At 37.6% G+C, this 13,562-nt stretch overlaps 1 protein-coding gene across 1 annotated transcript in view; it reads right to left on the reverse strand.

The window, feature by feature from the left end:
• Positions 1-4,888, reverse strand: part of LOC106681806 (probable cytochrome P450 6a14) — a 22,666-nt gene extending 17,778 nt beyond the window's left edge. The window contains exon 1 of the mRNA XM_014422317.2: positions 4,629-4,888. Within this exon, the coding sequence (XP_014277803.1) occupies positions 4,629-4,848 (220 nt within the window). The 5' untranslated portion in view covers positions 4,849-4,888. The remainder of the gene's footprint in view (positions 1-4,628) is intronic.
• Positions 4,889-13,562: the final 8,674 nt, after the last annotated feature.

The following is a 13,562-nucleotide window of genomic DNA, read 5'->3' on the forward strand; positions in this document are numbered from 1 at the left end:
TTGTTTTCCTTTTGTAACTATATGTTTGTATCTTTTTTAGCCCTGAAGAAGCCCTGCAACGTGGGGCGAAACGTTGGCTCATTAAATTAGTATATCTCTACTATTTGAGTCTCTCTTGACCGCACCCGGACCATATTCCTTTCATCTTCACACACGGTCAATCAATAATCTTCCAGTATTTTCAGAATTAGTTTTAATGGCGTATGAAAATGGGCGCTCTCCTCCTTCGCCTACCAGAGACAGCCCCACTTTCACCGCATCCTCACCCGCATCTGTTGTTACCGGTACACATACCGGTTCTTACTGCAACCTCTCCATGCACCACCTGATTTTATACTCCACCATCTGGTTTAAATTCTACCCTAGCAAATGTGTGAAACATAATTTTTATTGGTTTTTGTCCCAGTGTTGACTTTTGCCCCGACAATCCCTCCACAGCAGCAGTATTAACCATAAACATACACAAGAGAGGGTCGAACCAGTCTTCCAGCTTCAATCAGGAGATTGTTCAACGGGTGGATAATTTAAACATCACCTTGAACCGCACTGGAGGTGTCAGCGTCTGGAAAAAGGGATTGGTCAAAAACTGGAGGGAGTCAAAGAACATTAATTGCCTCCGATAAATTAACTCAGGTACTGTGGCTCGAGGAGTTGATGCAGTTCTGGAGGCTTCTTCTTTCTCCACGATGTAGTTTTTACTATTTTTCGCAGCTTGCAGTCCTGGAAATCCTGGTTGAAGCTGGTGCCAAGTGCCGTCGAAGATGTAAGTAAAGAGTGGCACCCGGAATAGAAGTTCCGAATGTACGCTGATGTATTAGCAGGTGGCTCAGTATGTAAATCGCCTTCTTACCTTCGTGGTTTTCTGATAGAGGTGAGTGGAAAGTTTGAGATGTCGGTCCAGCTTCATACCTAGATAAACGATAGGGTGGAGGGGAAGATCAGAGTGTCGTCTTATTTGAGTGACTTCGGGAGAGCCGATCGCTTATGTTTTTGATGAACGAACACAAAGCAGTTTGTTTTTTTTTGGGCTCATGATGATGTTTAATTATCCAGCCCTGGAACAAACTCCTAGCAGACTGCTCCGGCCCGCTCTTGTGAATGTTTATGGCACATGCTCCTGTAAATGGCGATGCCTCAGCATAGGCGGCGAATGTAAATCGCCTTCTTATCTTCACACTAAGATATGCTACCTCCTCACCTGGTCTAACCCCTCCCTCTCGGATATCCAGGGTGATAGGATGATCCCTAACCGTGGAACGTCTTATGAGGATGACCTTTGACTCGGTTACTCAACTTCCTCTTCACGCACCACTCTCCAGCGAGATTGCCCCACCTCTCTACTTCTGATTTCAGTCTAGCTCTGCTGTTCTTGGCAACGATAACTGCAAGGTTGTCGACGTAAACCGTGACAAGGAATTCTTTATCCACTAGTTCCCCCTTAAACGGATCCAATACTAGCTTACACAGAGCCTGACTTAGGACCGAACTCAGCAGACTTCCTCTTTCGATTTTTCCCTCGAACTCGTTCTAGTTACCTCTGATTCTGACACTTCTGTTATTTAGGTAACTACCTACTAGGGAGTATAAATTAAGGGCAGGAGTAGAAACATCGCTATGAACCCAGCTAAGACAAACTGCGTCGTGTTCGATCAACAAAAACACGAACGATCAATTCTCCCGAAGTCGCTCAACCTGGATGAATCAATCATCTCCACTTCCAGCGACATAGTCTATTTGGGTGTGTACTCAAGTTTTCCACCCACCTCTACCAGAAAACGAGAACTGTAAGAAGGCGGTCTTACAGACTGATCCTCCTCCTCACTACACCAGCGCCCTCTCTGTGGCTTAAACTACAAGAGCATCCTAAGGCCAGAATTTTCATACGGGCCAGCACTCTTCACTTACCTCTCCGACTGCACGCAACGCCACCTTCAGGGACTCCTGGAAAGCGGGCTGTGGAGGATGGTCCGCTCTACATCGTTGGAGAAGAAGCCTCCTGAACTGCATCAACTCTTCAACTTGTCCACAGTATCCGGTTCATTGGTCGGAAGCATGTAAAGTTCTTTGATTCCCTCCAATATCTGGCCAATCCACTCTTTCAATCACTGAGACCAGCACCCACAACAGTGCGCTGGCAGGAACCAGTGAAACATACCAGTGAAAGAGACACTTATTTAGTTTTTAGTTTGTAGCGAAAGGTCAGCAAAGTATGAATTGCGCCCCAGCACCTCGTGTATTTAAAAATCACTTTTGTCAAATCAACAATCCGGAGGAGCATCCGGCCTGGAAGCATGGAATTGTTTTTTGTTATGATCATCTCTCACAAGATTGTGACATGTTGTGCATTGACCAACCTACTCGCTGTAATTGTCTGTTTAAAAAGTCAGATAAGTAAGGTTGCTACGGAGGACGGGAGAGGCCGTTTTCTAATTTCACGCGCTTTTTAAACATTGCTCGGTTATATTATCTGAGACTGTTGACGATCTTGTGCTCCAGGACCTTACTAGCTACTGGATGGATGTATATAGGCCGGTAGACTTTTTTTGGCGTTTCCTTAACATTTCCACCACCCTTTTAGAGCAGTCTCAAGTCTGCAATCTTGTACTTTCGTGGAAAGTGCCCCTTATCCAAATATTCGTTGAATATATCCAGTAATTTCTCCTAATAATTTAATTCTAGTATTTTATATTAAAATATAAAATACGAGAATTAAATTAATATTACTTACTTAGTTCTATTATTACATACTTATTATTAATTCCTAGTAATTTTTCGCCTTCTTTATAAGGGGCACTGATTATGAGGATTGTAGCATCTATGCTATTTAGTTAGTCCTTGAGTCTTCCCGATCCTTTGCCTGTCTGCAAGACGAAGGTCCCATATATCCCGTGGACAGAGGTCGGTACTTAAAAGTACAAGTCATCATATATCCTGGAACGGATCATACCTAGGGTATGTATAGTCTGTATACATCTTAACAGCCTCTTCCAGGTTGGTAGTCTAGGTACCTCTCAGATGTCATCATCTAAAGCGGTTTAACCTTGCCCAGTAATCACCCAGTAAAGGACACCCCAGGGATTCTTCTAACTCCTCAACAATGAATTCGGCCCAGGAAATATTCTTTTGGTGACGCACTTCCTTGATATGCCCTTTATCTATGCATAAATTCTTTTTGGAGTGCAGGACTTGAATCATCGTCTCTGTTTCCTGGTACTTACGCCTAGCCCCGCAGTATTATCTTTTTAATTGCGTCAAAGCCGGTCACCATGGTACTCTCGTCCTTCGGCGTTGGAGGGTAATACTTGCTGCCTCAGTAATGGCGTCAATCATCAACCGCCATCCTCCACTACACTGAAGGGTCGTAGCTCGTGTCTCACCGTAGATTCCAGTCTGCAATACGCTTCACCATGGGGTCCGTGGCAAATGTCACATCTACCCAACTCTGGTTCCATCCATGGATCCAAAAAATGTACGATCATAGGCTCGTTCATGATGAACAGCTGACTCCTCACTACGCATTTTTCAACCAACCTCCCTCTAGCGTCTCTGCGAACCGAACCTCAGGCCGTACTCTAGGAATTGGTGTCGAAATAGACTATCACGCTTCTATACTCAATCGTGACAGTCTTCACAGCAGACTGTGATATTATCCTCTACTCACGTAGATATTCACGTTATTCATGTTCGCCTGTCGAGGCGGCATGTATGCTAAGACCAGAGCAAAGGAAACTTTTGACATAACATGTTGCCTGATTTGCTTTGGTGAATTGCTATGCAGAATTAACGACAAAAATTGCTGCTCTAGGCTTCCTCTCACCACTACCTAGCGCGACCACCCTCGACGTTGTACTAAATCTTGTGGCTACATTCTTGTGACAACATGGCTGCTGAATCGCCATGATATCAACACTTCGGGCGAGAGATCTCAATTCGTCTCCGGCCCATAATCATACCGCAAATCTCACTTCGCCGTAAGTTGAAGGCTCTGCATCCTAAAGTCATTTGAATACCTCCCTCCTTACCCCAGTATTATAATTAGATGGGGTAATGGGCGAGATTCAAAGGTTCTACAGGCGATTTGAACACTTTCGTATATGGGGGAGATCTCTTTATGGCGAGATTTAAAACAAATATATCCGAAAACCATTTAGATAGAAAGGACACGGATACATTTGGTAATGGTATGCCTAATAAAAGGAAGTAAAATAAACCAGATTTAAGAAGACAAGGAGACCCAATGGGAGAAAGTAAAGGAGAGGTTGAAGAAGGTGTTTGGAAGTTGATGGTCTTCTCCCTTTCTCTCCCCTCTTTCCTCTTCCCCTTCTATCTCCCCCCTGTTTTCACTCTCTGTCTCTCCCCTCTATCCCTCGCTCTCTCACTCCCTCCCTCCCTCACAGTCTCTCTATAAACGTAAAAGTTCAAATTTACAAAACTATTATTCTTCCTACTGTTCTTTAGATATATATAAATATATATCCTCTGTTATTTTGTCACATAAGGAAACTTTTCACAGATATTATATAATTTATATAAATAGTATCTGTAATATATATAAATAGTTTCGTTATGTAACGAAGTAAGAGATGATATAAAATTATAAATCAATTGATAAAGATGATTTAACTTACCTTTTAAGTAATTATATTGCTCTTGTTGAACTTTGAAAGCCGGAGTAATACTTAACGCTGTTGAGAAAGAATTTCCGAAGAGCGGAAGTGGAGGAATATATTTTACATTTAAAGAAGCCCAGTAACCATGAGTTTTAGTAAGAATATAATATAATGCAGTTATGATAACAATAAACCAAACGAAGAAATATTCTCTTAGCAATTCTAGAATAAAGAACATGTTTAGTTAGCTACGGGCTCAGAGGAACAGTAAGAGGTTTTTAAGGAAGTTATGACCAACTAATATATACTAGCGGTCTGTCTTATCAATTATGATTAAAATCACGTTTAGCAAATAAAAAAATGTAAACAATTGCCAGTAGCAATGCAAGATTATTATTTTTCTATACTCCTATCACCTGAAAAATATGTATGAAAAAACTTAATATGTTTCATCGAACATGGCAATGTTTGACTGAATGCCGAACTTTGGAACCAATGTTATCAATATCTGTTGGTTTATTGCTGAGCGACATTGACATAGTACATAGTAACTCGGATTGCAAAAAGTGGTGCAATTCTGGTTTCCTGTAATGTTTTGAATTTATTTCCACGGAAAATGATTTCATCTTCTCTGTTATTGTGCATTTCCGCCATCATGAAAAAACATTTACCCAGTAACTAACTTCCAGGGAAATTTAGGCATAATATTGTAATTAACAATAGGAAAGATCATTAAATTTCCTACTAGTTACATATGTAAATTTTTGTGAGTTTAGTACTACTAAATACGGATCCGTTAAAATTTAGTAAAATATCATAAGGTTTTTCTATGTCAGTTGTTCTACCTTTGTGAGATTCTCCAACTGTAATTTAGTAATTCTTGGAGAGGATTGAATTGTCTACAAGATTCATACTAAATGTTTGTAATACTGCTGAGAAATATTGAAAACACAATTATCTATCCTCTAATCAAAATAATATAGAGTTATGGCGAGTCAACTTTGGGAAAAGGTGTAAATAAATGACAACGTTATCTCTAGATTCTGGTTTTCACTGAATTACAAAGTGTATGAGATGTAAATGTGTTCTAATACAATTGCTTTTTTGCTACCAATATACAATATACTGACCTCAGAGATTTCTTTTTCGAAACGTTTTTATTCTTCTACACTTTCCATAAATCTCATAGCCCTAAACCTATTATATACATCATATTATGATATACCTACATCATGCATAAAATACCATCGCATTCAAGAATACTGATTTGGACCGAGTGTGATATTTTCAGTTTGTAGTGCATTACCACTACAATTCTTATTTCACTTTCTCAACATCTGTTGGGAGTACTTACTAGAAAAAATTTTAAATAAATAATGAATATATCTAACTTTCTGCGTTTTTTTTCTTCCTCAGTATATTAGAAGTTGTTTCAAACTTTTCAATTTTTATGAATGTGATATTTCAACCTTGTAACGAAATTTCATAATCTTTAAAATTTTTAATTGCCTATTGGTATTGGTATCCAGTAGGGAAAAATAGTTCAGCAAGTGGGTCTAGTGGCTATTCTCTTACGACTACTTGGTTAGTACGAGGCGGCAACGTCAAGTTACATTTCTCAGGTCCGCCGAGAAAGAAATATTAACTGGGACCAATACCCCAACGCTCCCTGTTAATTACCTAATTTTAACTAATAGAAATCGCTGAGGAAGAATAGTGTTCTTAGCAATTTTTTCAAAATACTATTGCGCACAGTTGGATGAAATTAAAACTCATATACTTGGAAAAGTGATGAAAGTTGAAATATTGCAATTTTTTGACCAATGCTAAGCTCTATTACTAGCAACTGTCTCAGTTCAGTTTTCATTATATTTTTATTGACGAAAGATTTTCATTATACCTCTTCTTTTTTTTTTTTTTATCAAACTTAAATTGTTCTATAAAAGTTAAGGAGAAAACATCCGGGACCAGAGAAAGAAGGAAGGTGGAGAGGGTAGCGAGGAGTACTCCTTTCGACCCGAAAAGGTGTAAGCTAATTAAAAAAGGCAAGGAAGGATAGTTCAAGGGCTCAGAAGATATTTGACGTCAACAATCTTTTACAAATTAGGAACATATGAATAATGAAAATGAGAGATATTGTGGTGCGGCTGAATTCGAAGTAGCATTGTAACAGGTATAGTGAAAGAAGTGGTCAGAGAGGGATTATTCTCTGATCAACTATACAAGATAGTAATCTAGAAAGTCAACGAGCAAGATCTGAGGTGCTAAAATCGCTGGCGAGGCGCAGCAGAGGTTTGGGGTGAGAGGTCTTCGACTCTTGAGAAGGTCAGGACGGAGAAGGTGCATTGGTCTCCCAAATGTATGGAGGAGGAAGTCAAGATGATCTAGCAAGACTAGCTCTGCATTCAATGTACCTGAGAAGGAATAAGAGTATTTTGTGTTGAGGTCAGAATATTTTTTTCCGACTCGAGTAAGAAGAATGTGGAGGCAGCCAAGTGGATAGCGCTCCTTAGCCCAATAGTTTCCGAAAAACAAGAAGAGACCTATACCCGCAATAGCGAGAAGTTGATATTGGTAAAGTGAGATCATAAAAGGATAGGAAAGTACAAAATAAGAAATGAATCCCTGGAAGAAAGGAGAAGAATAAGTTAATCTTTGCGGAGGTCTTGCTGGTTAGAATTTTACAGGTACTGAGGAAGGCAGAATAGGCCCCACATATTTGATGTTTAAAGTTCAACATGGCGGTACCACAGAAGACTGCGTGAACAACTCCCGTTCGAGGAGGAAAAGAGGAAGATCGGTGTTTCAGCAAAAATAATGAAAGTCATCGACGCAGGAAATGCCATCCACATGAGGGCAGAAGGGGCTAACGAGCTGAGATTCATGGGACAGGATAGATTAAAAAATAACCTTCACCCCTATATGAGGTGTCATAAGTATTAGTGAACTTGCCAACTAGCATGGTGGAATTGGCCTGCATCTGGTGTCTTGGCTCCGGACACTAGGTCCAGGAGTGCCCGGAAAAGGGGCTCACGGCACGCTGAAGGAACTGCAGTACGCAAGAAAGAGTGAAGAAAGATTTCCGACATTGTGCGGCCATCAGGGAATGACCACTACTTATGGAGAAAAAACCTCAAATAAATCCTACCCATACTTGAAACCCATAATATTCCTTTACATCAGTTTAAATTATACACAGAACAATCCACAGTTTAACAAGGTCTTCGTGTTGTTGATCATACATCCTACGCACTCGCAAACAAGCAATATTGTTCGAGTATGATGTAAAGCGCCTTCAGAAAGGCTCCGAGAAAGAATAGGAAAGACACCCGATGAAAAAGGATGCTGAAAGAGTACCCCGTCCCCGTAGAAGAGTGGTAAGGGTAACGAGCTAAAAGAGTGCAACTCTGAGGATGTATTTTCCACACTATTCACTCAAGATTCATAGCCAGATCCTTCCAGACTATTGTGTTTCGCTTATTCTAGCACAACCGAGGTAAACTGCAAGAGCAAAGAAAGACCCATCCTCCATAGGATGTCCCATAAACTGTGAAACATTGGTAAAGACTGCGCCACCATGGAAGCACAACTTGGCAGGTTCTCAAGAAATTCTCGCCTTTGTTAAATCGAATTTCCTCCATCTGATGGAAGAAAAGAACTATCCATTCTTTGCAGACGGACTAGGTGCAGCCCACCATTAAGGTTCTCATCCGAGTATTGTATTGTACCATAAGGTGGTTAAGCCATTATCATTCCAAAATAAACAAAAAAATAAATTGCTTTTGTTTATGTATTACTTGTAATTATGTTAAATAAGAGAATCTAAAATAAAATGTGTTAATTATTGGGAGCATCCGATACCCCACTGCTGCCGAACTCCGCATGATATTTCAGGTAAGGCAGGGGAAAAAAAGAGTAACGAGCTGTAGTTCTTTGAAGGTTTTTGCCTTTCTAGTGATGTGGTTTTTGACTTTGGATTTCTTCTGTGGTATACTTACTGTTCATATATGACTTAAGATTGGTTCGATAATGATAGTGAAGGAGGATTTACGCTTCATTCCAAGGCAAGTGAGATGTCTCTTAATGAGAATTGTTCGTACGCTTAATTTAAATGTTTTCTTCAGTGTTAACTTGTAAGGGAAAGTGGTGGATCCATAAAGATATTTCCCACTGTGACACTAGTGGAGTTATTTGTCTAGCGAGTTTGTTGATATTTGGTCTTCATTATCGTACTAGTAATTTGAATGTTGTTTCGTTGGTAAAAAAGTGAATGTACTCCGGTGGTTCACGTAAGTGTATGAGGATAAAGGTTGTTATGCAAGGGTGGGCCTTTATAGTGTGTTTATGATCATATTCATGTGGGTGTGTTAAGGGTTGTGGAATTGGGTATGCTGTTATATATTTTTCTGAACCTTTGACACTGGTTGGGCCATGCAGAAAGGAAGTATGGTCAGTGTCTTTTGGACAGTAAAACAACTAGGTTTTTCTTGAGCAAAAGTAAAAGTGCTTATGTATTTATTTAATATAATTATACACAATATAGTAATGTTATATATACATAACCTAGTATGATAGTAATACATTTATTTCGTTTCCCATAATTATTTTTAATTCGAGACTTAAGACACAACAGTAATAGAATTATGACCATTAATAATTGTTATTAAGTTTGTGTAATTAAAATAATAATTAGAGCATTAAAATTATAGTATAAATATAATTGTGTTTTATAATAAATTATACATTTGTACTGTTATTTTTAAATTATTTTAACACATTAAAATTCACAAAACCGTTGTTAAATAACTACAGATCTGAGAAATGGTTCCTACATCAACTCATAGAATTACAAATATGAACTTATGAATATTAACTGCTTTTTAATATTTATAAATTACAAAAAAACAAATTTTTAATAGTAATTTATACGAAAAAAGTATATACCAATCCATTAAACTAAATAATTATTATATTTACTAGTTGTCAAAACTACAAACCTGCCATAACTGCCTAATTTTATTGATTTAAAGATTTATTAATTACGAAAATAACAAATTTCATATATAAACTTAAATGAAAAAAAATCAACAACCCTTCTATTTACCTGACACAGTATAATTATTTTTAATATTAACAAATTATTGAAATAATAAAGTCATACCCTTCCTATTAATTACAAAACGTAACAAATTCTAAAGAACGCCACTAGATGCCAGGAGTAGGTCAAGTGTACTAAGGGTGAGAGGGTAATCTGTTTTTTTTTTTTGTTCTAGTTTATTTTCAGTAGGGAAAACATTTTGTATGTGATATTGACAGTATGAGATTCCTACTTATTATAACACTTTTTGTTTTATTTATTTTTTAGTCTCTACCTGTATTTACTGCTAGGGAAACGGGATTGTTAAAGCCACCTCAAATTGACTATGTCTTTTTGTTGGAAATCTTTCAAAGAACAAAACAACTAGCTGATTCGGATATAAACATTTATTTGGTTAACCAAAACATTTGAAAAACTTAAACTAAAGTAAACAAAATAACTAACTAACTAAATTATAACTAATAAATTACTAAATTCTAATTAAGATAATAAAAAAAATTTAATTAAATTAAACACTAATACTAACTAAATACTATTTACAATAAAACATAAATTAATTTAATAAACTTTTTTCGACTCCCATAAAAAAGACTTAAGTAAGGTTCTTGTTTTGTGTTTTTAATTCGCGTGTTTACCAATTTTTCAATATTCTGTATTGCATGGAACGTTCCTCTCAACAAATTTCGATCATGATCATATAAATATTAGCTGTGACTCAAAATTGATACAAATAGTTTGTAATTTCTTCACCATTTTGTATAAATTCTATATCTTTTACCAGCTTGCTTTCTTTCACCTCCGGCACTCCCTAGACCTCTGGATGTTGTGGGAAGTCCTTTTTCCTCTTAGTCCTTTATCTTCAGGTATAAAACTTAAGAGTGAAACCTTTTTCTATCAGATTTCCCCCATATTTTTTTTATTAATATATCTTGGAAATGCACACAAAACATTTCTTTGTTGATGTTTTCCACGGCTATTTACTGGCCATTCATGAAATCCTCAGTGTTTAATCTGTACTTATAGTATACTATTTCTCACAATATTAACAGAAGCAAAAACAATTAAAAAAATATATTAAAATAGCTAGTATTTGTGTATTGGAATTTGTTTAGGTTTTTTTTTATTCATTAATGAAGCTTTGTAATTAACCAGGAAGATTAAAAAGTAACGCCCAAAATTCGTGATTTTACTTTTCAAGAAACCAATGATCATTTTTTTTTTTGCTTGTGAAAAGGTTTTATTGACTCATTATTGATGTTTTGATAGAAGAGGATAATTACGTATTAAATGAACAATTTCGAAAGAAACCATTCTGAATCTGTGTTATACGTAAAAAGGAAATGGAATTAAGTTTTGTAATTTAAATAAACATTGCTCGTATTATTTTCTGCGATCTTTAACTCCGAATAAAAGGCAAGACTCATAAAAGGTGTAGGAAGGCCCTTAAAAAGAAAAAAAAGGCAAGGGTGGTGCCTGATGGTTGCATCACAATTCTGTCTCCTGCTGCCAACAGGGAAACTAACAGAATGAGGTTGGTTATTACATAAAGTTTTAATTGGAATCTGGGTGTTATGTAACTGTGATAGGGGCCCTGGAGGGAGGGTTGCGTCACAGCTGCTTTGAACAAAACCATTGGACAGGATTCGGTGATCGCTTTCAAGCGAATAATTAATTTGCTAAGAGTCCTATCCATCTCGATGTAGGAAATTAGTTAGCCCCTTAGTAATTACAATGCCTTAATCAACTCACAAACTTGGAAAGTGTATTCGACGTTTGTATCATGATCAGAGGAGATCAAAACCATTTAAAGTATCTTCTAATGCTGATATAGTAGAAGTCCATTAAAATATGGTGTAAATAATACTCACTGATCTAAAAACGTCACTGAAAAATAATAATTTGATCGTGATTACACTGAAGCTAAATAAATATACAAGCTATTCATTCATTCCCAGGTCAGTTGAAAAGAAGCATTGTGGTTTTTTGTAGTTTAATACTTGGAGGAAGAATAATGAAAAAAGTATATTGGAGGCAGTAAACCGGCAGATAGGGTGAAGCCAAATAGGCGGGCCTACGTGCCTTTTAAGGGCGTGGCAAAGGAGTAGTGTACAAACTAATTAATGGCTGCCTTTTGTTTCAGTTTAGATTGCGGACATTCCTATTAACCTCTACGTAAACCTTCCTTTCGTGGGCGTAGCCTTTTTTCCTGAAAGGAAGAGTAAAGTTATACTAACCTCCTGTTTAATCTATATGGTCATTGCAGTTGATATTGGACTGTTGTGGCTTTCATAAAAGTTCAAGGGCTACAAAAATTGAAATTGTTTTAATGATATCTTTTATTTTCTATTTATAATTTATATAATACAGTTATATAATAATAGTTTTTCCATGACTTTTTTGTGGTATTTATAAGAATGGAATCAGTTTCTACTTATTCCTGTCCACAAAAAGGCGCCGAAAACGTAATTGTATATATTCTAATAACTGTCGAGGAATCTCACTCCTTCCTATATGTTATAAAATAGTTACACTAATCTTAACTAGTCGAATCAGGGAATAGACCGAAGAAATTATCGGAGACTACCAATGTGGTTTTAGACGGAATCGTTCAATTAATGATCAATTTTTTTCGTTGCGGCAAATCTTGCAGAAAAAGTTGGAATACGTTAAATAATCATTATTCTGAGAAATTTAATCTAGCACCATAATACATCATTAGAAGTATGATGAAAACCGAAAAGGGTTTAACTTTGGGTGGTAATCCCTTGGTGGCTTGGGTATGCAAATGCTTTTGGTATTATTAGGTGAGGACAAAGAAACTATAGGACTAAATACAACCTCGCTATTAAACTCCAGCAAGGAACTAGGTCTTGACATAAATACGGATAAAACAAAATACATCGTTAACAGTAGAAACGCAAGGAATGTCGGTGATAGAGATATAGGAGGTTTAAGTATTTAGGATCTATGGTAGCGAGAAAAAAGAAAGTTGATTGAGGAAATAAAAGCTAGGTTGAAGGTGGAAAATGCTTGTTATTTTTCAATTTCGAAACTACTTAGCTCCTTCTATCGAAAAACTTAAAAATTAGAAATTACAAACCTATTATCCTTCCCATTATTCTTTATGGATGTGAGACGTGGCATCTTACACTAATAGATGAACAGCGCCAGGTTTTCCAAAATAAAGTATTTCGTAAAATATTCCGACCGAAAAAGGATGAATTAACAGGAGGATTTAAAAGATCACAGAATACTGAATTAAGAACTTTTTTTCAATTTCCCTTCCTCGCCATTTCTGGCATACGGGTTTGGCAGCAATGGGTTAGTGCGCTAAGATTACGCATGGCACTGGCACAAATAAGTTTCTTTATTTATTGCGGTTCAACCGTGGAGCAGCCCAGCGCTGGAGTGAGCGCCTTTTAGATGGGGCCTATACCTTATCCACCTGCATCCGTCTGGGTGCCTCCTCCAGCACGCAGGCAGGTCCACCCCTTCTGGTCTTAGTCTGCGTCTGCTTCTTCACCTTCATTTACTTGTTCTGGTAGCTCACCGATTCCAGGTGGGCGAGCCCTTCCTAACGTAAAGCGCACCTCCTTGCACTCGTAGATGAATTCCCTGAATAAGGGATAATTCTCATCCTCCGTCAGACGAGAGAAGTCCGACTCGGCGAAGGCGAATATCCCGGTTTTTCTCAACAACCTGACACGGTATCCTTCCATGGCGGTGCAATCCAATTTGATTCCCCAGAACGCACCCCCTATCCTGCTCAATCCAGTGAGCTGTAGGGTCACCCTATCCCTTAAATACATCAGGTAGAGGGTTTAAGGGGTGACGTCAAATCATCTTCTTATCCT

Source organism: Halyomorpha halys, unplaced genomic scaffold (assembly GCF_000696795.3).
Source record: "Halyomorpha halys isolate HHAL.00 unplaced genomic scaffold, Hhal_1.1 Scaffold366.1, whole genome shotgun sequence".
Lineage (NCBI taxonomy): Eukaryota > Metazoa > Arthropoda > Insecta > Hemiptera > Pentatomidae > Halyomorpha > Halyomorpha halys.